The 21,447-nt window shown below is 56.1% G+C and overlaps 1 protein-coding gene and 1 long non-coding RNA gene across 2 annotated transcripts in view; both read left to right on the forward strand.

The window, feature by feature from the left end:
* Positions 1–21,447, forward strand: part of MED15 (mediator complex subunit 15) — a 35,983-nt gene that overhangs the window by 9,887 nt on the left and 4,649 nt on the right. Inside the window, exons 2-8 of the mRNA XM_072953697.1 lie at positions 912–999; positions 7,388–7,439; positions 8,569–8,598; positions 9,635–9,847; positions 13,669–13,907; positions 14,826–15,155; positions 16,167–16,295. Coding sequence (XP_072809798.1) covers positions 912–999; positions 7,388–7,439; positions 8,569–8,598; positions 9,635–9,847; positions 13,669–13,907; positions 14,826–15,155; positions 16,167–16,295 — 1,081 coding nt within the window. The remainder of the gene's footprint in view (positions 1–911; positions 1,000–7,387; positions 7,440–8,568; positions 8,599–9,634; positions 9,848–13,668; positions 13,908–14,825; positions 15,156–16,166; positions 16,296–21,447) is intronic.
* On the forward strand, positions 9,860–11,766 carry LOC140691031 (uncharacterized). Its single transcript, XR_012066485.1, has 2 exons — positions 9,860–11,139; positions 11,517–11,766. It is a non-coding gene; the product is annotated as an uncharacterized lncRNA (long non-coding RNA).

Here is a 21,447-nt window from a genome sequence, read left to right on the forward strand (position 1 = left end):
TGTGGCGGGCAGCACCGCTTTGTTTCTCATATGTCAGTACAGATTGGCCCATCTCTTAGCACTTGGCCTCCTTTTTGGGATTTCTTTCAGGATCACAGATGTGGTCCTGCAGCCCGTGCTCACACTCCTCCAGTACCCGGGGTGTGCGTATGTATGGAACCATCAGAAAGCTTTCTGGCAGCAGCTGGACTGGAATTTCCTGGGGTGAGGCGCTGGGAAGACAGGCAGGGAGACCCATCCTGGGGGTGTAAGTAGATCAGCCAGACCCTGGAACCCGAGCCTGGGATGCCCCTCCCCTTTCTAACAAACGCACGCCTGTCCTTGTCTTCGTGTGGGGATGTGCTACCCAGTTAGCTGTGTGCACAGCTCTCTCCCTGCAGAGTGCTCAGATTCCATCTCTTACTGTAGCGTGTTGGCATCAGTGTGCTGTTTCTCCTGCCCCAGGTGAAAGTTGCTGAGGTCAGACTTGGAGAATCTGCGTGTCCAACACTGGGACCTTTGCCTTGGGAGGGGCTGAGAGATGACTCGCGTGGCCCCTCCATCTTACAGAGGAAAAGTCGGAGCATGGGTCCCCCTGCTCTTGATGCCAGAGTTGGGTGGGGACCCAGGTCACTCAGGGCAGGAGATAGGCCAGCAGGCCATTCATCTGCCTCTGTGCTGGTTGTGAGCGGTCCCTGGGCCTGGCCCCCTGCCCGCTGGAGCTGGGGAGGCCGCCATTCCTGGTCCCCACCTTCATGGCCCGGCCCTGCTCTCCTTTGCTTTGTGGCCTTTCATCGCTATCCTGAGGGCCTCTCCCTCATGCCCCTCCTGGACCTCAGCCAGGCTAGGGAGCCAGCCTGGGGCAGCTGCTGTGAAGGCCTACTGGCCAGGAAGTCCGTGTATGTCAACCTGTCTTCTCCTTTGTGTTCCAGTGAGGACGCCATGAGGAAAGCTGGTGTGGCCCACAGTAAATCCAGCAAGGACATGGAGAGCCACGTGTTCCTGAAGGCCAAGACCCGGGTAAGGCCCTGGGGCAGTCTGCCTGCAGGGTTGCTGGTGGGGACAGGGTGCGAGGTAGGCTCTGGAAGCCTCCACCCGGGCAGTGAGGCTGGGGGCTGCACACTGTCAGAGCGCACACCGTCAGCATCCTCTGCGGCCCTCTGTGGGTCCTCCTTTGGGTCCACCATGTGGATGTGGGTATGGGAGGGATGGGGTGGGCACTTAGGATGCAGGCCCAGCCTCTGACCCCTGCTGGCACCCTCCTTCATGGCTGGGTGCTCTCCTGCCCCAGCTGCTCCTGTTGGGGGTGCCGAGTGCCCTGAGTAAGAGTGGGCTCTGGCCTCAGGCTCAACCCTCCCTCCTGGGGGGGGTCTCACCTAAGCCCCACGGAGCCCTGACAGGGTTCATGCCCCCTTTTGTTAAATGATGAGGGTGATCCTCATGGCGGGTGAGGGCTTGAGTGAGGACCCAGACGGGGGAGCGTCGCAGGTGGAGAGGTGGCGGAGGGTTCCCATGTGAGCTCTCTTGTGAACTGGGCGGGCTTCACGTGGCCACTCCCTCCATCCGTGCGCTCGCCGGGGGTGAGCTGGTGGAAGTGAAGCAGAACAGGCCTGGAGATGCCATGTGGCCTGTCAGATGACCCAGCCTGTGTTCTGCACCCACCCTGCCGCTCATCGGGTCAGCACTGTGCACCTAGTGCCCAAGTGCAGGGTTGGGGCTCTGGGACTCACTGTGTGTCCAGAGTTAAAAGCACATTCTCTTTGTGGCCCTTGGCTACTGGTTTAGGTAAATGAACTGTCAAGTCAGAGAGAGGTCAGCTGGGGAAATCTGAGCATGCTCTGAGCGTGTGGATGAGGTGAACATTTTTTGAAATGGAAAGGTAGGGATTTCTGGCCAGAGAAAGCAGAGTCCAAAACAAGCCTTCTGTGCGGTCTGGGCTTGGGGTCAGAGTTCACGTGAGTCCGGGTGGGTGCCAGGAAGAGCTACAGGAGCATGTGGACCGAGGTGGGCAGCTCTGTGCTGGGGATGTAGATCAGCATTGTCTTCTTTCTGTAATGACTTTACTGAGATCTAATTCGTATACTGTATGATTCACCCATTTAAAGTGTGCAGTCCAGGGGTCCTTAGTACAGCCATCACCACAAGCAGTCTTAGAGCATTAGAGCATCTTAGAACCTTGTCTAGAAGAAACCGAGACCCGATAGCCCTCACCCCGCATCTGCCCTTAGCCCTGGGCAGCCACTTATCTGCTTTTTGTTGCTATGGATTTGCCTGTTCTAAACTTTTTGCGTAAATATAATCGTTCAGTATATGTTTTTGTGATTGGCTTCTTTCATTTAACATAATATTTCCAGTGTTCATCATGAACTGTGTACTTCATTTATTCCTTTTTATTAGCAAATAGCATTCTATCGTATGGATTATACCACATTTTATTTATCCATTCCTCAGTTGATGGACATCTTGAGTGTTCCCACTTTTTGGCTGTTACAGTAATGCTGCCATGAACATGTGTGCACCAGCTTTCCCGGTGACACATCCATTTCTCTTGGGTCTGTACCTGGAAAAAGGAATTCTGGATCATGTGGTGACTCTGTGTTTAACCTTCAGAGGAACTGCCAGACCGTTTGCAGAGCAGCGGCACCATTTCCCATTCGCACGTGGAGTGACGAGGGGGTAGTCCCTCCACTCCTCATTGGTACTTGTTACTGTCTTTTGTATCAGAGCCGTTGTAATCGTTGTGAAGTGGTATCTGATTGTGGCATTGATTTGCATTCTCTGATGACTCATTGTGTTTATTTGTCATTTGTATGTGTTCTCTGGAGAAATATTTATTCAGATCCTTTGCCCATTTTAAAATTGGGTTGTTGGTTGTCTTATTGTTACATTGTTAGAACTCTTTATAAATTTTGGATTCAAGTCTCTTATTAGATATATGATTTGCAAATATTTGGAGGGATGAGATAAGAACTTTGAGGGTTTATTGAATTATTTCAGCTTTTGAAATGCGCAGCTTGTTGTTCAGTATTGTTTGTTATCTGTGGCTTTATAGGGAACTACCCCAGATGTAGTGGCTACAGAAATGAGTTGCTGTTTCTCCAGATCCTGTGGGCCAGGGTTAAGATGCTGGGAATTGTCCCACTGGCCACTCTGCTGGTCTCACCAGTGAGTCTCAGACAGCTGCATCCAGCTGGGAGCTGCGCTGGGCGGGAGGTCCAGAAAGGCCTCACTCACGTGTCTGAACATTGGCTTTCTCGATGTGGCCGCCACTCAGTGTCTCTGGCAGTAGAACCAGGACTTCCGCATGGCCTGGCGGCTGGCTTCCAAGTAGGGGGAGTGGAAGATGTCAGTCCCCAGTGTCCTCGAGCATCACTGGGTGGGAATGGTCTCACCTTTGATGCGCTGCGGCCTGTGTACAGGGAGGCAAATGGTCATTGGCCGCCGTCTTGGAGACAGGCCACCACAGAGACCCTCTTGGCAGTAGGAGGTAAACTCCTCTCCTAGGGGGCACCTAGCAGCTCAGCAGCCCCCTAGAGCCTTCACCTGGGACCTTCTGCAGCCCCTACAGCTCACCTTCATAACTGCATTCTCATTTCCTTGAGTCAGGCTGGTTCTGAATCCTTCCCTTCAAGAGGAGGCCCTTACTGTTGGGAAGAGAGGTATTTCTAGAAAGGTGTGGGGATGTCCTGGGTCATTTTTGGAGAGACAGACATACTACTGCGTGGGCACTCTTGTCTGATGTCCAGCTCCTTGGTCCTGCTCGAGCCCCGTGCAGGAGGCCCTTCCTCTAGGGCAAGACTCTGGAGGGACTCTGCAGGCAGGTGGCAGCCTGGACATGCTTGTCACCAGCCTCTCCTACCTGAGACCCCTTCAGAGTGACTGTGAAAGGACTTCAGAGGTGGAACCTGGAGCAAGGGAAATGGTCAGGAAGAGTGATTTCTCTGTCTCTGGACCTGGGGAGGGGCTGGGAGGAATCCTGGCGAGCTGGTGGATCCAGAGGTGTCCACCCTGAGGGAACCTGTGGCTCTAATGGGCATGTCAGGCTGCCTGATGTAGACCCCAGGGCGAGGAAGGCCTGGAGTGCTCTTGTGTAGAAGAACTCGCTGAGTCCGCTGCCCGGTGTGCTGGCACTGCAGGCAGAGCCCTGTCCATCCTGTCACTGGCTGGCTCCACACCTAGGGCCTGGGCCCCCCTGTAAAGTGATGTCCCCTTGCAGGGTCCCATGAAGCAGGCACAGTACCACTCTCCCTAGTTTGCAGAGGGGGAGGCTCAGGCACACAGATGCCAGGTGACTCGCCCAGGAGGTCACACAGCCAGGGGCAGGTGAAGCTGGGGTCCCTGGGTAGTCTCGGCTCAGCGCCTGCACTCTCAGCCCCGTCCCTCTCTTCCTCCCGTCTGGCAAGGTGACAGACACCCACTTTAGTTCTTGCAGGTGGGACTCCTCTCTGCCTGAAGGAGACAGAGGGAAGCAAAATCAAGTGTTCTCGGTGGGGGGGTTGCGATAACAGCCACGCTAGGCCCTCGCACCAGCCTCCTGAGGAGTCGGGGAGATTTGGCCTCCACCGGAAGGGAGCATCTGAGGACCTGGGACCTGCGTGGGCACGGCAGCAGCGCGGGGAGAGGCTTCTCACGGTGTTGGCTCATCGCTTTGTTGTTTTTAAATGAAACTTACCTTGTACACATGCCAACTCTTTTGCACATAACATGGTATCATATGAAAGTTGTGCACGTCTCTGGTTTACAGTGTAGATGTGACACGTATACCTGAGTCCCTGCAGTGGGGGGCGGGGTGGGGGGCCCAAGGTGAAACTTGGTCCAGGGAGGTTGAGAGCATCAGAAATGGGAAGCTGCCTAGAGGCTAATAAAGAGGAGGACCTGAGCTGCCCAGCAGCCGGCGGGAGTCAAAGGGCAGGAGCACTGCCTAGGAATGGAGGAGGAGGCTATGCCCGTCTGGTACAGAAGACGCTGTCCTCCCTTCAGTCTTTCTTAAGGACTTCGTGAGCCCCGGGTCAGGCTTTTGACTGAATCTGAATACATCTTCTGCTGTCCGCACTTAATTGGAGCCAGATATTGGAAGAGAAAAGCAGTTATATCCATTGAAAAATGTGAATACCTGAAAAGGCTACATTTTCTTTTCTTTGGTGGGGGAGGTCATTAAATTTATTTATTTATTTTTTAGTGGAGGTACTGGGAATTGAACCAGGACCTCATGCATGCTAAGCATACGCTCTACCACCGAGCTATACACTACCCCCCGACTAGCATTTTCTTGACAGCTGCTGGAATCTGCTGGAAAGGCCTGGATGCAGCCAGTTCCTGACAGGTCCAGGGGCCCTTTTCCTGCCCCTGCTCTGTCTGAAGGATGACCTCCGGGACTCCTCCTGCACCCCCCAGCTCTGGTCAGCGTGCTTGCTCGGAAGCTGCCTTGTACATGCTGACCCTTTGGTTTTCAGTAGCTCTGTTTTTAGGAGCACATACTGAGCGTCCTTTATCAGCATGCTGTCTAGTCCTCATGACTTTCTCCAGTTGACCAGTGAGGTGTAGGGCAAGTCTGTGGGGGCACGGGGTGCTGGATTGCTTTCTCCTTGCCATCTAATTTTTTAATTGAAACTGGGTAAGGAGCCCATTGTCATTTTTTTATTATTCATTTTTGTATGTCTAAAATAATGTATAAAAATAAAATGTTAAAATATGTGAATCACAGCACAGTGCTTATCAAAGTTCCTGTGTTGCTGAGAACATGGACTCTGGAGTGCCTGCCCTGGGACTTGGTATATTTTTCAATATGTGGGGAAAACTTAAAACTTTGTAGAAACTGACAAGTCCCATGCCAGGGGAGGTCAGTCAGGCCGGGAGGAAAGCAGCTGGCCCTGGGGGTCAGATTCGCCCTCAATGCAGACCTACGGCCTTGGCAAGGATTTTGGAGATGTATTTAACCCTCAAGAACACCCTCAGTGGCAGTGTGACTCCCCATGCCCACTTCTGTCAGCTGATCACTCCTGGGCACCCGGCTCAGAGCTCAGTCCTGGTTCTGTGCCAGGGGCTTTGGGAACATGGCCCTGAGCCCCATTCATTGTACCTTGTGTTGGAGTAACCGTGTCTGGCTGCTTTTTAAACCTGCGTCCTCCTGTTTCACCTTTTATGAGAGCGGACAGAGCTCCGCAAATTCTCCTACGGTTTCTCTGACCTCAAAGATGGCCCAAGGCCTTAACAAGACATCAGACATTGAGCTGGCCAGCCCCTTGTCCTCGACCCCCTGTCCTTGGCCACCTTGTCCTTGATCCCTTGTTTCTGGGCTCCCGCTATCCCCTGCTTTTCTTGCCCCACTTGCCACCCTGCTCTCCAGAGACCAACCTCATCAGCTGACCGGGGGGTCCCTCTCCCAGGAATGGGTGGGGGCCATAGAGGGTTGGGCATGTTGGCCTTCCTCCCCTGGGTCCCTTTGCTGCAGCAGAGCCTCCCTGTCCTTCCTCTGTACCTGCCCTGCGGCCGCCCCAGGCCTGTATCTGCCAGAGATGAATCAGGGCTGGAGGATGAGAGAGCGTGCTTCCCTCTCTCCTATAGCTCCCCTCAAGGTGTTCTCACGATGGTTCACTCTGTCCCTGGGCTTGCAGGCTGCCCAGTATCCTAGCACAGGAGCTGCAGCTGGTTGTCCCGCCAGCTGTCCCTTGGACTCAGGGTCGCAGTGACTTAGGAGGGGCGTGTGAGCAGGCGGGGCTGAAGGCCTTGCCCTCTGCCTACTTTGCCAGGACAGCCCTGCGTCTCTGAAATAAGACTTGATTTATAAACATCCCTTCGTTGACCTCAGGACAAACTCAAAGTAGTGATTTCCCTGAAGTAGATGTCCTTGGTTACAGCAAAGACAGTTCGTGGAAGGCAGGCCTTGTAGGCTGTTCCAGAGATGTGACTGCCAGAGCCCAGAGGGCCCTCGGTGGTGGCCTTCACCTGCCTCCTCTGAATGGCGTTGTGCCCTCCCCTCAGCTACGCAGTAAATTTGAATCAGCACAGGGCTTTTAGCGCAGCCTGGCGCTTGTCCAGATTTGCATGCGAGCGCGACCTCAGCAGTGAAAAGCAACAGGCCGGCCTTAAAAGCGAAAGTGCTTTGGTACAATTAGAGCAAAGACGCTGCAATGCGTGTGCCCTCAGGCCCCTCTGAGGAGTGGAGTCCTGAGCCCCACACGGCCCTGGCTGGGGTTCCCAGCTTGCGGGGAAGCAGCAGCTCCTAGGGCCTTGTACCTTCTTGGTTTTCTGTTTGTGCCTTCTGTTGTCCCGCAGGAGCCTCGCACGGAGGCCTGTCTCCATCCTGGGAGGGGGCCAGGCATCGCCCTGGGGAAGGGCCTCTGCTGGGGGCAGAGCAGAGTGTGTCTTCGCCATCTGGGATTAAACTGCTTCCTGTTTTTACTTTTAGGACGAATATCTTTCCCTCGTGGCCAGGCTTATTATCCATTTTCGAGACATTCGTAAGTAAACTTCACGTCTCTGGGTGGTGGTGTTCGGCCGCTGGGCCCGAGGTGGGATATCTGTGAGCAGCGCCTGCTTCTGGGAGGCTCTTCATTGCTTTGCATTGTATTCCACGTCTGCCATCCTCCCAGAGCATCAGCCTCAGACATGCTGATTTTGGTGTCCAAGCGGTCTAAACCGGATTGCTCTTCCCACCTGTCCGTTTATTCTCCCTTTTCGATGGACTGCTGCTTTCAAACCTAGGCCATCCTTAAGTAAGCAGAGTCCACCCTGAACAGACACTTTCTTCCCTAATTGTTTTTTTTGACTGGGGGAGCCTGGACATAAACATGTGTTACTGTCAGGCTGGAAGTTTCTGGGGCCAGCTTCTCCAGGTCTGTCCCTCGCTTCCTGCCCCGTGAGATGCCCAGGGCCACTGTGCTCCTGTCCGCCAGCCTGCAGCCCTGTGGCTCTTCAGAGCTCCTGTGTCACTGCAGCCGGGGTCGGGGGCTCAGTGGTCTTTTGTGTTGGGCCTATCTGTGTGGACACTGTTCCTGAGTGACCGCAGTCTCTCAAGGACACCAGCCTCCTGGGCACTGTGGGGTTTCCACCCTGGCTCCTCCCACCTGCCTGCAGTTGTGTGGCCACGGGAGACAGCTCTGCCCCGCTCCCCACGCAGCCAGTCCTTGGAGCTGCTGCTCCTGTGGCTGTAGAGGCAGCTGCGGCCTGAGTGTCAGTCATCTCCCATGGAGGGAGAGAGTCCTTGCGTCCCTGCGGGCTGTTGCTTCTTTCCACACTGACTTTTTACTGGGTTGAAGCTGGGACCTGGGAGGGATGGAGCCCAGAGCGAGCCTCTGCCTGGGGCAAGGCTGCAAGGGTTGGGCTGACTGTGGGTGCTTCTGGACCCTCTTCCCCAGGCCTCCTTGTGTGTCCACGCTGCAGGGGGTGGGACACACGCACACATGTGTTCATACACATGTGCACACACATTCTGAAGCTCTGAGGTATGTTTTGTCTAGTTTCTAGACAGTCAGCTTAGTTTTAGCAAATGACGTCTGGGCGAATGCCTTCAGAATTGACTTAGCATGGAAGTATGTGGTTATTTAAAACTTTGTTTACTTTGGTTTCTTTCTTTTTTTTAAAATATAGATAACAAGAAATCTCAAGCTTCTGTCAGTGGTAAGTTTTTCCTTTTTGAATGAAAGTTTTTCCCAACTTTGGATCTGGGGTGGCAGGAGTGACAAGGTGGATGCTGTGTGTGCCTGGGGTTGAGCTGTCTGTAGAGGAAAAAGTTTCTGGAAAGACCCTGGTTTCGTGGGAACCAAGAGCTCCTGGCCCTCCGCCCACCTTCCTCCCAGCACCACCCCTCCCCCTCCACCCAGCAAAGAGGATGAAGTCTCATGATTGCTGAGATACTGTCCAGAATTATGGGCTCTCTGGAGAACTGTTATGGTATATTCAGTGTAATGGTCTGTGGTGATAATTCTCAGAGAATAGCTATGAATTCACTTTCTCATGTTACAGAGTTTCTTTGTAAGTTAAAAATTATTATTCAGTTTTTAATTTCAAGCGTTTATCATATGACAGCCCTGTTTCTGTAGCCCTGGTCTTGCCAAGTGAGCAGCCAGTGAAGGGGTTTAGCAGATCCAAACAGCCAGCTAAACTGCAACCTGTCGGGCAGGGAGCTGCCTGGCCTGCTGTCTCTCCATAGGCGGCGGAGCCACAGGGGCCGGGTGCCCAGGGGCCTGGGGGCACGGGCAGTGATTGTCAGCCAGCTGGCCCAAGGTGGCCAGGGAGACCCCTCCTGCTCACTTTCTCTGGTTCTTGGGGTTCTTACCTGAAAACTGCTTCTCTGCGGGGTCCTGCCCAGACTTAGCAGAGGTGGGCTTCTGAGGTACAAGGGGACTTGTAACCTCCCTGGGAGAAGATCTGCCCCTGCCCCTGTGAAGAAAGACCCTTGTCCCGCGTTTTCTTTGAAATTCCCAGCTGTGTGTCACCCAGCTGGAGGGCAGGGCTCCGGGTCCAGGAGAGAGACAGAGACTCCAGTGTCCTGGCCCCTGGGCCAGGCAGTTGGGCCAGGGTTTGGGGGACTCCCAGAGCTCCAGCCTCTCCCCGCCTGGGGCGCGGAGGGAGTGGAGCCTGGAGGCAGAGGTGGTGTGGCTCGGGGAGGCTGCCGGCCGGCGGAGCCTGGGACACTGTGCCCTGTCTCCTGCAGACCCAATGAACGCGCTCCAGAGCCTGACGGGTGGGCCCGCTGCGGGAGCTGCTGGAATCGGCCTGCCTTCTCGGGGCCCAGGACAGCCGCTGGGCGGGATGGGGGGCCTCAGCGCCCTGGGGCAGCCAATGCCCCTCTCGGGGCAGCCACCTCCAGGCACCTCAGGGATGGCGCCCCATGGCCTGGCGGTCGTGTCCACAGCAGCTCCACAGAGTAAGTACCACACTGCTCAGAGAGGCATCATATTCCTTTGCTTAGTAAGGTGTGGGTGAGGAGAATGGGGAGAAGAGTCCCAAAGGGGTTGGGGCACCGAGGCCCGCTGGCCCTGGGCACAGCAGTGTGCTCAGACGGTTGGCCCGGGACCCCTTTGTAGGGGCTGTGCTCTGTAGTCAAAATAGAAACAGTTCTGTCTCAGGGTGTTTGCAACCACAGTCTTGTCAGCACCCCTGGACTCCAGCCTGCCCCAACCTGGGAACTGTCCCTTCCCGTGCTCCCCTGGCCCCTGCCTGCATGGCTGTGGCTTGCTGCCAGATTCCCTTTCTGCAGGAGGCACCTGGCCATCCTTGTGCTTCTCTTCCCCAGTGGTAGGTGGCATCTTAGACGTCACCGACACATGGGGTAGCCCTCCCCACAGTTGGCAGGCACGAGGCACCCATCCGCCACCACCATGGGCTGTCATGGTGCCTTCCCTCCAGCCCTAAGCCTGGCTGCCACTGGTCTGCTCTCTGCCTCTGTGATTGTCACTTTGCTGATGTTACATCCGTGGAAACATACAGTATTTGACTTTCTGAGATTGGCTGCTTTCATTTGGTGTAACCACTCTTGACGTCTCCGGGTTGTGTTGGAATTGGTTTCTGTTCGCTGCTGAGTGGGCCCCCTGGACTGGCTGTTTTGCGTTTCCCTGTCCACTCTCCCTTGAAGGGCACTTGGGTTGCTCAGCTGTGACAAGTAAAGCCTCTGTGGCCACTCATGTACTTGTGCTTTCTCCCACGCTCCTGTTGGCCACCCCTTGCGGGAGCCCAGGGAAAAGGACAGTGGCTGCCCGCCGCCTGGCCTGAGCACGAGTGCTGTGCCGGGTGTCCTGGTGTGCCGGCGCTGCCTTGTGCCTTGCTCTGTCCTCGCGCCCCAGCCGCCCCTCATGCCTTCTCCCTGTGGACGTCTTGCCATCTGACCACTCGCCCATCACTTGCTTCTGTATCTGAGCTCTGGTGTCCGTCTTGTCTTGTCAGGGCACACACATACACGCACACATGGGGCGGGATGCTCAGAAGTGTCCGCTCTGGCTCCTTCTTCCGTTACACTCTGGTGCACTGGTTGAATTTCTTTTCATCACAGATGTAGCTTTTGTAATAAAAATAGTTTAGAACGTATTAGTTTCCGATGCTCCCATGGTTTGTCTTGCAGTCTCTCCCCTAGGACTTTGTCAGTTCAGGGCGAAGCTTTGGTCAGCTGCCTGCATCCTCCCTGGTTTGACCTTGGACCACATCCTGTTTTCAGCTTCTGAGGTGGGGGTTGCAGTGGGTCTCTGCTTTCATGTCCCGCTGCCGCTTCTACCAGACACCCTCCTGCCCTGCCTGTGACCGCTTGCCACCTGGTCTACCTGAAACAGATGTAGTGGCCCATTGGGTGCTTGCTACCCCTTTCTGACACCTCCACACACTGCTGTGTGATGAAGGCTGCTTCAGGCCTTAGTGTCATGCCCCTAGAGGGCAAGTCCTGGGTCAGAGGTGGCCAGGGCTCTTGAAGGGCAGTCCAGAACCCACTGTGCATCTCAGATGACCTGGGTTAGTCACAGGAGGCACACTGCAACTGTTGGAGAGGCTGGGGTTGGGGTACAGGGTTGGAAGCCACACTTTTAACCTCTATGCGTGTTTGTTTCTAGATGAATTTTAACATCGTGTGTGTAAAACCAACTTTAAAATAAGCCCTATTTCTGGCTATTTGATAGACTAGGGGCTGAGGACCATCCTCCTCCTGACATAGCCGTTGTTAGACATGGCCTTGGGGTGCTTAACCAAATAAAGCCTGGAATTCCAAGTCAGTGAGCCCGCATCATGCATGACCATGCAGACCTGAAAAGTAACCAAGTAGAACTTGCAGAAATGAGAAATAAAGTTATTGAAAGAAGAAAAGTGTGGATGAATCAATAGCCACTTAGATATAAAGCCTGGGACCTTCGCTAGATAGTTTTTTAAGGACATACTCTTTTTTATTTTTTTCTTCACCATTTCCTCTGACCTCTCAGGCCATCCTTCCCAAGATAGCAGGTGTAAATGGAAGGAGAAACATTTCCCACATAAGGGAGTAAACACGCATAAATCTAAAGCAGTGATTCTCAGCGATTCTGCACCCTGTAGGGGATTTGGCAATGTTTGGGGACATTTTGGCATCACAGCAGGGGTGCTGCTGGCAGCCAGCGGGCAGAGGCCAGAGGTGCCATTGAGCTCTTCCGTGCATGGATGCCCCCCCCACAGGGAATAGCTGTCTGGCACGAAGTGTCAGGAGGTTGTAAATCCTCGTATGAACAAAAATTATCTTAAGATAATCCTCAGAGCTCACCTCCTCTCTTTGCAAGCACTGGAATTTTGAGTCAGTAATAGATTAGTTCTTAGTCCAGTGTGTGTGGGAGGTACTATTATTGTCTCTTTTCTCCAGCTAAGGAAACTGGGGTGCAGAGCAGTGTCGGAGTTGGGGTTTGAAGCCAGGCACTGGGGTCAGAGGCTGTACCCCTGGTCTTCATCCTGTCCTGCCTCTTAACATAAGTCTGCCATATGGGCGTGAGAAGATAAACAGGCACCCTGCTAAATGGAAGTCAGGAAGCGGACATGTCAAGGATTTCAGGTCCGTCGTGTGCACATAAAGTTAAATACGTGTGATAAAACTGAAGAGGTCGTTGCTGAAATAATAGAAGTAGTTTGTAAATTCCAAACCAATAGGAAACGTGGAGATAGACAGAAACAACAAACCACAAGACCAAACAGCATACAAAATTCAACCTAGCAGTCCAACAGAAATACAGTTCAGAAGACGATGCAGCAATACCTGGAAATGGAAGGCATGTGGGCAGTTTTGTCTCCGTTACTGGTAGTTAAGCACAGAAGGTGATAAATGTAGAGAAGAGCTTTGTCTAAGCCCGTGGTTGGGACACGTATGCTTACGGCAGGTGCTGCTGGGAGAGGCTCCTCACCCGGCCTGTCTACAGAGGGTGTGCTGAAGGAGAAAGCTGGGCCGGCTGTAGGGTTCCCCTTCTATGGCATTTTTAAAATGTGAGAACTGGAAGTCACTGGAGTAGTTGCTGAAGGGGGTGGCACCACAAGGGCTCCCTGTGGTGTTGGGACCGTTCAGTGTTTTGATTGTGACAGCTGCTGAATCTACCCAGGTGAGAAAACGTGTAGAACTCAGGCAGGTGAGCGCATGTGCTGATTGTGTTACGATGTTCTGATTTTCCACAATGGTCCCATTGCGGGAACCGAGCGAAGTGTGCAGTCTCTCTGTGGTCCTCTTTTTGACCTCAGGTGACAGCTCCATTTGTGTGGTTCACCTGCACCGGGCGGTGGTTTTCAGTGCACTCACGGTCATTCAGCCGTCACAGTCAGTCCTAACACATTTTCATCTTCTGAAAAGAAACCGCAGAAAATGTTGTGAATGATTGTTTATATCCGTGTTATCCCTAACCACCAAGAAGTGGGAGCGACCCACATGTCTGTCAACTGATGGGTGGCTACTTGGAACTTGGGAAATCCATTCAGTGGGGTGTCACTCGGCCGTAGAAAGAAAGGGACGGTGCGGTGAACCTTGTCACCACTGTGCTGAGTCCAAGGAGCCCAGGCATGGGGCTCCATGGGCACCCAGGGTCCCGTGGAGGCCCCCCGTGCAGGCAGAGGGCAGACAAGGGTTTGCTGGGGGCCGGGCCTCCTCGCCACCACAGGACCTGTTACAAGTGGCTCAGGGCAGTTGGTCTCAGGGGCATTGAGGTGTCACCCCGCCCCCTCTGCCCCCCCAATCCCCTGTCCCCTGACGCGCGCTCTCTCCAGCCCAGCTGCAGCTCCAGCAGGTGGCGCTGCAGCAGCAGCAGCAGCAGTTCCAGCAGCAGCAGGTGGCGCTGCAGCAGCAGCAGCAGCAACAGCAGCAGCAGCAGCAGCAGCAGCAGCAGTTCCAGGCGCAGCAGAGCGCCATGCAGCAGCAGTTCCAGGCGGCAGTGCAGCAGCAGCAGCAGCTCCAGCAGCAGCAGCAGCAGCACCTGATTAAGCTGCACCATCAAAACCAGCAGCAGGTATCGGTGCCCCTCCTCCTGCACCTGGGCCGCCGCCTCCTCCCAGGGCCCGGGACCCCACGAGGAGGGCATCTCCCACGGGCCTGCTGTGTGCCAGGGACCTGGGCCAGCCGAGGCCCCTGGGTGCGAATGACTCATGTGGGAGGTAACAGAGGCAAAGAGGAGGCAGACACCACCGCTCAGGCGTTTCTGGGCCACCCCGTGGGCGTGCGTTTCCTTGGAGCACGGCATGCCTCCTGTTTTTGCACCTGAGTGTTCAGGTGTCTGGACGCAGCACTAATCAAACCCCATCTAGTGTCCCACAGGGGAGTGGCAATGTCACATTAGATGCCCTGCTTACAAGAAAACCTTTTCTCCCTCCTGTGATTTGTAGTCAGTGCCCAGACGTGTTACGTGTCTTCTTTCAGTCTGCTCTTGGTCGAGGGAGGGAAGCTGAGAGACCCCCTCCACTTTCCCACCTGCCCCAGGCCTCAGTTTGCTGCCTCCTTTTCCCATCAGTCTCCCTCCTGGACCTTGAAGCCCCTCTCTCAGGGCTGACAGTGAACCTTCAGTCCCACTTTTCCTCCTCGTCCTGAGGCTCGTACCATGACCTCATAGGGACCAAACGTGTCCCTGGAGAGGCTGCAGAGATGTGCAGTCAGTCGAGCCTTGATCCCAGCCTCTCTGGGGCTGCATCTCTAGGTGACCCCTTGCTCAGCCCTCCAGACACTTCCCTTGACCCTCTTTCATTTCTTAGGCCTAGGGGTGGGCTGGCATCTGGCAGCCAAGGCGCAGGTGCACCCTGGGCGTCCCCAGTGTCGTTCTGGGAGGTGCTCCCTCCACCTCTGTGAGAGCAGCCCAGGCAGACTTCCCAGGGGCAAGGCCGGCATGGGGTCCGGGGGCCAGCAGGGTGAGCAGTGCTGCTTGTTTTCGCCCTAGATGCAGCAGCAGCAGCAGCAACAGCAGCTGCAGCGGATGGCACAGCTGCAGCTGCAGCAACAGCAGCAGCAGCAGCAGGCTTTGCAGGCGCCACCACCCATGCAGCAGCCACCCATGCAGCAGCCCCAGCCCGCCCCCTCACAGGCCCTGCCTCAGCAGCTGCAGCAGCTGCACCACCCACAGCACCACCAGCCACCACCACAGCCCCAGCCGCCGGTGGCCCAGAACCAGCCGTCGCAGCTCCCACCACAGTCCCAGACGCAGCCTCTGGTGTCACAGGCGCCGGCGCTCCCTGGGCAGATGCTGTACACCCAGCCGCAGCTGAAGCTGGTGAGTGCCCGGGGCCCTCGTGCCTTTATGCACTGCCGCGATGTCTCAGGCTCCTTGGCCATAGACAGCACATCTTCTTCACGCCCTGGGACTCAGGTGCTCTCCCTGACCCCGGCCCCCACGTCCTGCCTGGCAGTGGAGCGTGCACCCTGTGCGGGGCGCCCCTGCTGCTGGGCCAGCAGCTCGTCTCCCAAGCAACACGCTGACCCTGGCAGAGGCTGGGACGTGTAAGACCATGGACAGTTAGTTGGGTGGCAGCGCCGGCTTTCTCACTGTGGGGGAGGGCCTGTGCCTCCACTGAGCATCCACAGGTCTGCTGACCGCTTGGGGTTCTGCTCTGAGCAGAGATCGGTGTATCTTTGAAAGGGTTTAATATAAAATACTGTAATTTTTAGTCTCCTACAGTTCTGTAAAAGAAAGTCCAGTAGAGTGATATTTACATGGAAGACAAGATATTGTCACCAGATTGGGGGTAGCTGTATCCAGGGGCCGTTTTAAGATTTTTTTCAGCTCACTTCCTTGGTTTTCTTAGCCTTTTCTATTTGCAGTTCATTGAGCAGAGTGGGGACAGGGTCACACCTGAACCAAATGGCGGGTGGATAGGAGGCCCCCGGTACAGGCTGGAAGGGGTTGTGAGGAGCTCCAAGTGAGCTGTCAGTGTGCTTGGCCGAGCAGTCTGGGCTGTGCATGTGGCCTTGGGGGCCATCGCTTTGCTTGCTGAGGTAGCTGGTGGATACAGCTGTGTGGTGACATCCTGTTGGGGCTAACTTCTTGCTAAAGTTGGGGGAGGTGGGCCCAGCCATGCTGATTCAGAGCCAGCTGGTGTGGTACAGTCCTGAGAGGAGCCCCAGGTAAGGGACGGCCAGTCACAGGACATCAGCCAGTGAAGTCGTGGCAATCCCACTCACCTTGTCAGGGAAGGCTTGGAGACTCGAGGCTCCCAAAGCAGTGGGGGGCGCTCTGCCCTCTGCCCTGGGTGTCCCCAGATCGTGTGCTCCCTTCCTCCCTCAGGTCCGAGCTCCAATGGTGGTGCAGCAGCCGCAGGTGCAGCCCCAGGTGCAGCAGGTGCAGCCCCAGGTGCAGCCGCAGACAGCAGTGCCGACAGCTCAGGCCTCCCAGATGGTGGGGTCCGGAGTCCAGGTGAGAGCCCCGAGCCCAGGCTCCCATAAGCGCCGGCAGGTACATGTCCCCTGTGCACAGAGCTGGGTCTCAGACGCTCTACAGCGAGGGTCCTGGTTGGATCGGGCTGGTCCTTGGAGTCCTCGGGTGGCCGCCCTGGTCCTGCTCGGCTATGTCTGGGCCCCAGCTGCACTGTGCTCCTGCGGTTCCCACCTCTCCCCCGCCGCCCTGCGTCTTCCTCTCCCGTCTTCTCCAAGAACACATTGGAGAGGAGAGCGTCGCTGTCTCTTTCTCGCATCAGCTCTGAACACAGGGCTTGGTGGGCAGATAGTAGCTCTTGAGGAACCTGGGAAGGGCACAGAGATAGTGGCATCTGGCTCTGGTGGTCACTCAGGCTTGGCTGACATGTGTGGCCCAGGCCCATCCCCTGCATATTGGGTGTCAATGGAATGGAGGAGGCCTCCTGACCTCATGGCCTAGTGGAGGTGACATCCTCCTCGGTGTCTAGAGTTGGAGGATGGGCCTCGTGCCTTCTCCGCGGCCCCCTCCCGCTCGTGTCTGTGTCCAGGCCCAGGCCTTGTACTTCCTGTCTCTGCCCAGCGGTGGGGACGCCAGTAGTCTGGCTCAGCAGAGTGTAGGCTGTAGACAGAGCAGATGTGCCAGTTGACGTGGTGAGAAGCCTTCAGCTGGCCTGTCTGCCCCAGCGTTGCCCTGCCCCGCTCACAACTGGTGTCTGCCGAACTACCCTGCTGGTGCACAGGGCTGCGTGTTGAGCACCCTCTGGATGCCGCGAGTTCCATGAGCTTCAGGGTGGAGGCTCAGAAATGGTCCTTCCTGATCCCGGCCACATTGCTCGAGTCTGTGGGAAGCTGCCTGAGGGGAAGTGTGCTGGCTGAGGGCCCTGCAGTGTTTGAGGGTCACTCTGTGATCACTGCACTTGGTTACCAGCTAACCTGGATGTGTGAAACACGCCACGGACGTCGCATCTGTAGCTGGAGCGGGTGGGGGTTGGCTGCCCTGGGTGTCCCCTGTAGGGGGTGGTGTGTGGTAAGAGCGGGGACGGTGGCCACAGAGTGACCTCCCACCCTGCAGGAGCCAAGGCCCTTGCCACGTCTCAGGAGGTAGGAGGGGGAAGTCTTGGCCCTCTTTGCCCTTGACCTTGCAGCATCCGTCCTGAAGCGAAACCTCTCTTCTCACCCCATTTCTCGGCGTTGGGCAAGCGAGCAGCCCTGGAGTTGACATCTTCTGATGGTCCAGGCCGTCCTGCTGGTTGTTCATGGCTTCCAGCTCAGGGAAGCTGGCCTCGCTGCATGGCTCTAGCAGCAGCGTGGTCCCTGGGCTGCAAGAGACCCCAGGGTGGGGGTCTCTGGATTCGCCTTCCTTTGCAGCCTGGGTTGGTGCAGTGGACGAGAAAAGGCTGCAGCTGTTCTGACGGGAGGCGGAGAGGCACATGGAAGACCCTTCAGAGCCATGTGCTACTCTCCACCGCCTCTTTCCAGTTCCCGGGGTCTCTCATGTGGCCTTTTTCCCGTTGGCATTACAGCAGGTGTGGAACATTCTGCCGTGATTGAAGTGTGTGGGAGTGGGCAACAGGCCCCCCACCTGGAGCCCCAGGGCAGTGTGAGCGCTCCACCCACCGATGCCCCAGTTTGTGTCTGGTGTGTGGTGCTGGGTTCTGCAGGCAGGGCTCGGGTCTGACAGATGCAGGGAGGATGCCTCCCTTGCCCCTGCATGAGGGCTGCCCCGCCTCACAAACCAGCTCAGCCTCCTGGGGTAGGTGTTTTGTTTTTCCACCAATCAGTCCTGCTTCCTTTCGGAACCTGCTGTGTGGTTTTCACTTAGTTCCATCCTAACAGTTTGAGCACATGCAGGCCCTGCTCTTCAAGGACCAGCCCCCATTTCACACCCTAGAGTGAGGGTTCCCGCCAGTGCACGCCAGGCCAGCCTAAATGCTTACAGAGTGTAAGTGGCCAAGGACAGCGGTCTTAGCGCATGCTGGGATTCTGGAGCCCGCGGGCATCTTGTCCATCCAGGGGCAGCCCTGACCCATGTCCTTGTGGGCAGTGCACCTCCTCACAAGGGCAGGGCCTCAGGCAGAGCCCCTCTCCCGGGTTGCACTTCGAAAGAAACGCCGGGCCCTGTATATGCTCAAAGGAGGGGAGGAGAGTTGGAGTTCAGGCCCCGGGCGTCCTTGTCAGGCACGCGCTCCTAGAGGGGAGGTGTCCGCCTCTGGGGGGAGGGTTATAACAACGATCCAGCCACTCTGCCCCGGCCCACCCTGGAGCCTGGTCTCCCAGAAGCACCACCCCAGCCGCTTGGGTCTGGCCCTGCCGGCTCTGTGTGCCCATCCAGGGTTGGAAGTTTGTTGAAGGAGCAGGAAGTTCTGGATGCAGCATTCCCGGCAGCTCCTCCAGATTTCGAAACCTCGAATGGCCTGGACGCCGTGGGCTTGAACGTGGAGGCCGGCGTGCCTCCCAGTCAAGACCTCTTGCCCACGGCACCCCTGCCGCATTTCTTCATCGTGATTGCCTGGTCTGTTGTCCCTCTGTTCTCAAGATGATCGCCAGTAAGATCCCGGTTCCCGCCCACCGTCTGCCATCCAGTTGAGTGCCACTCCTCTGGGCACACAGCTGTCTGCACAAGTAATCCCAGGGCAATGTCTAGGGCCCCCGGCAGCTCGGGTCCCCAGCGCCTTCACGAGGCCCGGAACTGGTCAGCAGCCACCTTCACAGTGGCTCCCAGAGGGTCTGGCCGGGCTTGTGCGCGGTCTCCCCCAGCTTGTGGCCCGAGGGGATGTGAGTGCATGGCTGGGCTTGTCTTCATCTTACCGGGCGGGACAGCTGGTCCCAGCATGTTGGTGTTCTGATGAAGGCGGAGCTGAGTGTCGTTTATAGTTTTTAGTGTTTAGATGGTCGTGCTGCTGTCGTCTTTGGGGTCAAATCAAACAAAAGCTAAGTGAGTAGTTTTGCTTTTGAGGGCCGTGATGTCTAGTACTGTAGCCACTGGCTGTATGTGGCTTTTTAAGTAATTAAAATGAAGCAACACTGAAAGTTCAGCTTCTCAAGTTTCATTCAGTTCCATTTCCAGCGCCCAGTAGGCCTGCGACACAGCTAGTGTCCGCCAGGCTGGCTGGCTTAGATCGTAGAACAAGTTGGTCCATCATGGCCACGTTCCTTCGGGTTGTGCTGTTTCCAGTGGAGAGTGTAGAATTTACTTCCTGTGCCTCCCTTTCTAGGTAGGTGCAGGCTCCTGTATACATTGCGCTTTCTCAGGGATGCAAATTCCTGGTTTTCACATGGAACCTAGAATTCTTCCATGGCGTATTCGGTTGTTTCACAAATACTGTCACGTGTGTTCACGGGCCAGGCACCATTCTAAGATTCCGACAAAGAAATGGTAACACGGCGCCCTCATCTTATAGGCTTTCCATTTTCATGGGTTTTCTGTGAAAACCTCAGATTTGCCAAAACGTTAAAATCCAGTTTCTGTTGTGGGGCAATGCATCTGTCATCCCAGGAGGCAGTAGCCCTACCTCCCCGACAGCATGCATGTGGGCACCACCACCTGCCCGAGCATGGCTGTCCCCGGGTGAGGCCTTGCCATTGGGGCATGTTGAGTTTTCACCGTCCCTGCCGCCCAACTCCAGGGTTCCCCCCAAATGCGAATTGACATAGTTTATCACAGACAGCGGCTGACTCTTTGGAATCAACGTCCTTTTGAGTGGGTGTAGGTTGTGGGAAGAGGTGGTGGTGGGAATCTGCTGGTAGGAAGGCTAAGTGGCAGGTCTCTGGAGGAGTGGAAGCTGAGGGCAGGGTGCTGCCAGGGCTACAGCATGACGCGAGATTGGGCTCGGGCCTCAGGTGCCCCGGCCCCGCCACCCCTTCTGTCCCCGGTGCTGTACCCTTGCCCCGTCCCTCTGGGGTCTCAGCTCTGTCACCTCCAGCTGTTGCATTTCCTTTCTTGCCATCTCTGGCTCCGCGTCCATCTGGCTAGGGTGACCATCAAGCTGTGTTGGTGGGTGTTGGGGAATGACTTTAGCATCAGCACATAGGGCTCATTTTTACAAAACAATAAACCCCTCAACATTCTACCTATGTGATACAGGCCTTGCGCTCAGTTTTTTGTGCACAGACTCTTGTTTGTCCTCAGCGCAGTGGGTCAGGCTGGAGCATTTAGGGGTGCCCTTCCTCATGGCCCCTGTGTGGTGGTGAGCATCCACTGGTCCCCCAGCAGCCCCTGAGGCCAGAGGCACCACCAGGGGCGCCACCAGACCAGGACACTCAAAGTAAACTCTCAGGTGGGCTTCGCGCTGCAGCCTTCCTGCCTCGGCCTGTTGGCGGGGGCCTGGTTGCCAGGGATCAGGCCTGCTTCTTCCCCAGCCCCTCCAGGCCAGGCATGCTGGTTACTCAGCTGACCATGGAGCTGGCTCCAGAGTCATATGCAGCTGCTCTTGCGTCTGTGTTTCTAATCCAGTCCCTCCCTAGAAAAGAGAGCTGATTCCAGGACGCATCATGAAAACATAGCCACCCCACAGTGTCCCACCTGAGCTCCCTGCTGCTGGCTCCCCCGGACCGTGGCGCGTCCGCATGGCATGTCCTGTGGTTGCCGCCTACGCAGTCCTCAGGGACGTGCTCAGCAGCCACTGTGCCTGCCTGGTATTGCTCCTTCCTTGTAATAAATTGGGTCCAAGAAGACAGGACAGAAAGTGGGCCCTCCTAATCAGCCTGTGTTGACATGTGGCTGTCTCGTCTGTCTCAGCCTCTCCTCCAACCATGTCCCTCTTCTCCTACGACGTCCTGTGGCTGTACCTTTGTGTTGGGGTGGGGCTGCCTCCCAGGCCCAGACAGCTGTGACCAAGCAGGATTCTGTGCCTGGCACGGGGCCCAGCATGAGAGTCAGATGACATCCCCACAAGCATCTTGTGTCTCTGGTGGAAAGTAGTGATTTCACACATCCTCGTCCCTGAGTCCTGGGCGTGTGGTCTCCTCCCCCGGTGTTCACAGACCTTGTTCTAGTGGCAGCAGTGGAGTGGGGTCCCCCATCTCCCCGCACCCCCCACGAGGACCGCAGGGAGCAGAGTGAATGGCTCCACAGATGAGGAAATGCCTCTAGGGTGATGTCTAGCCTCACGTCCCCAGCAAGGTCTGCCTGCCCTGCAGAATCTGCTCAGCTG

Source organism: Vicugna pacos, chromosome 32 (assembly GCF_048564905.1).
Source record: "Vicugna pacos chromosome 32, VicPac4, whole genome shotgun sequence".
NCBI lineage: Eukaryota > Metazoa > Chordata > Mammalia > Artiodactyla > Camelidae > Vicugna > Vicugna pacos.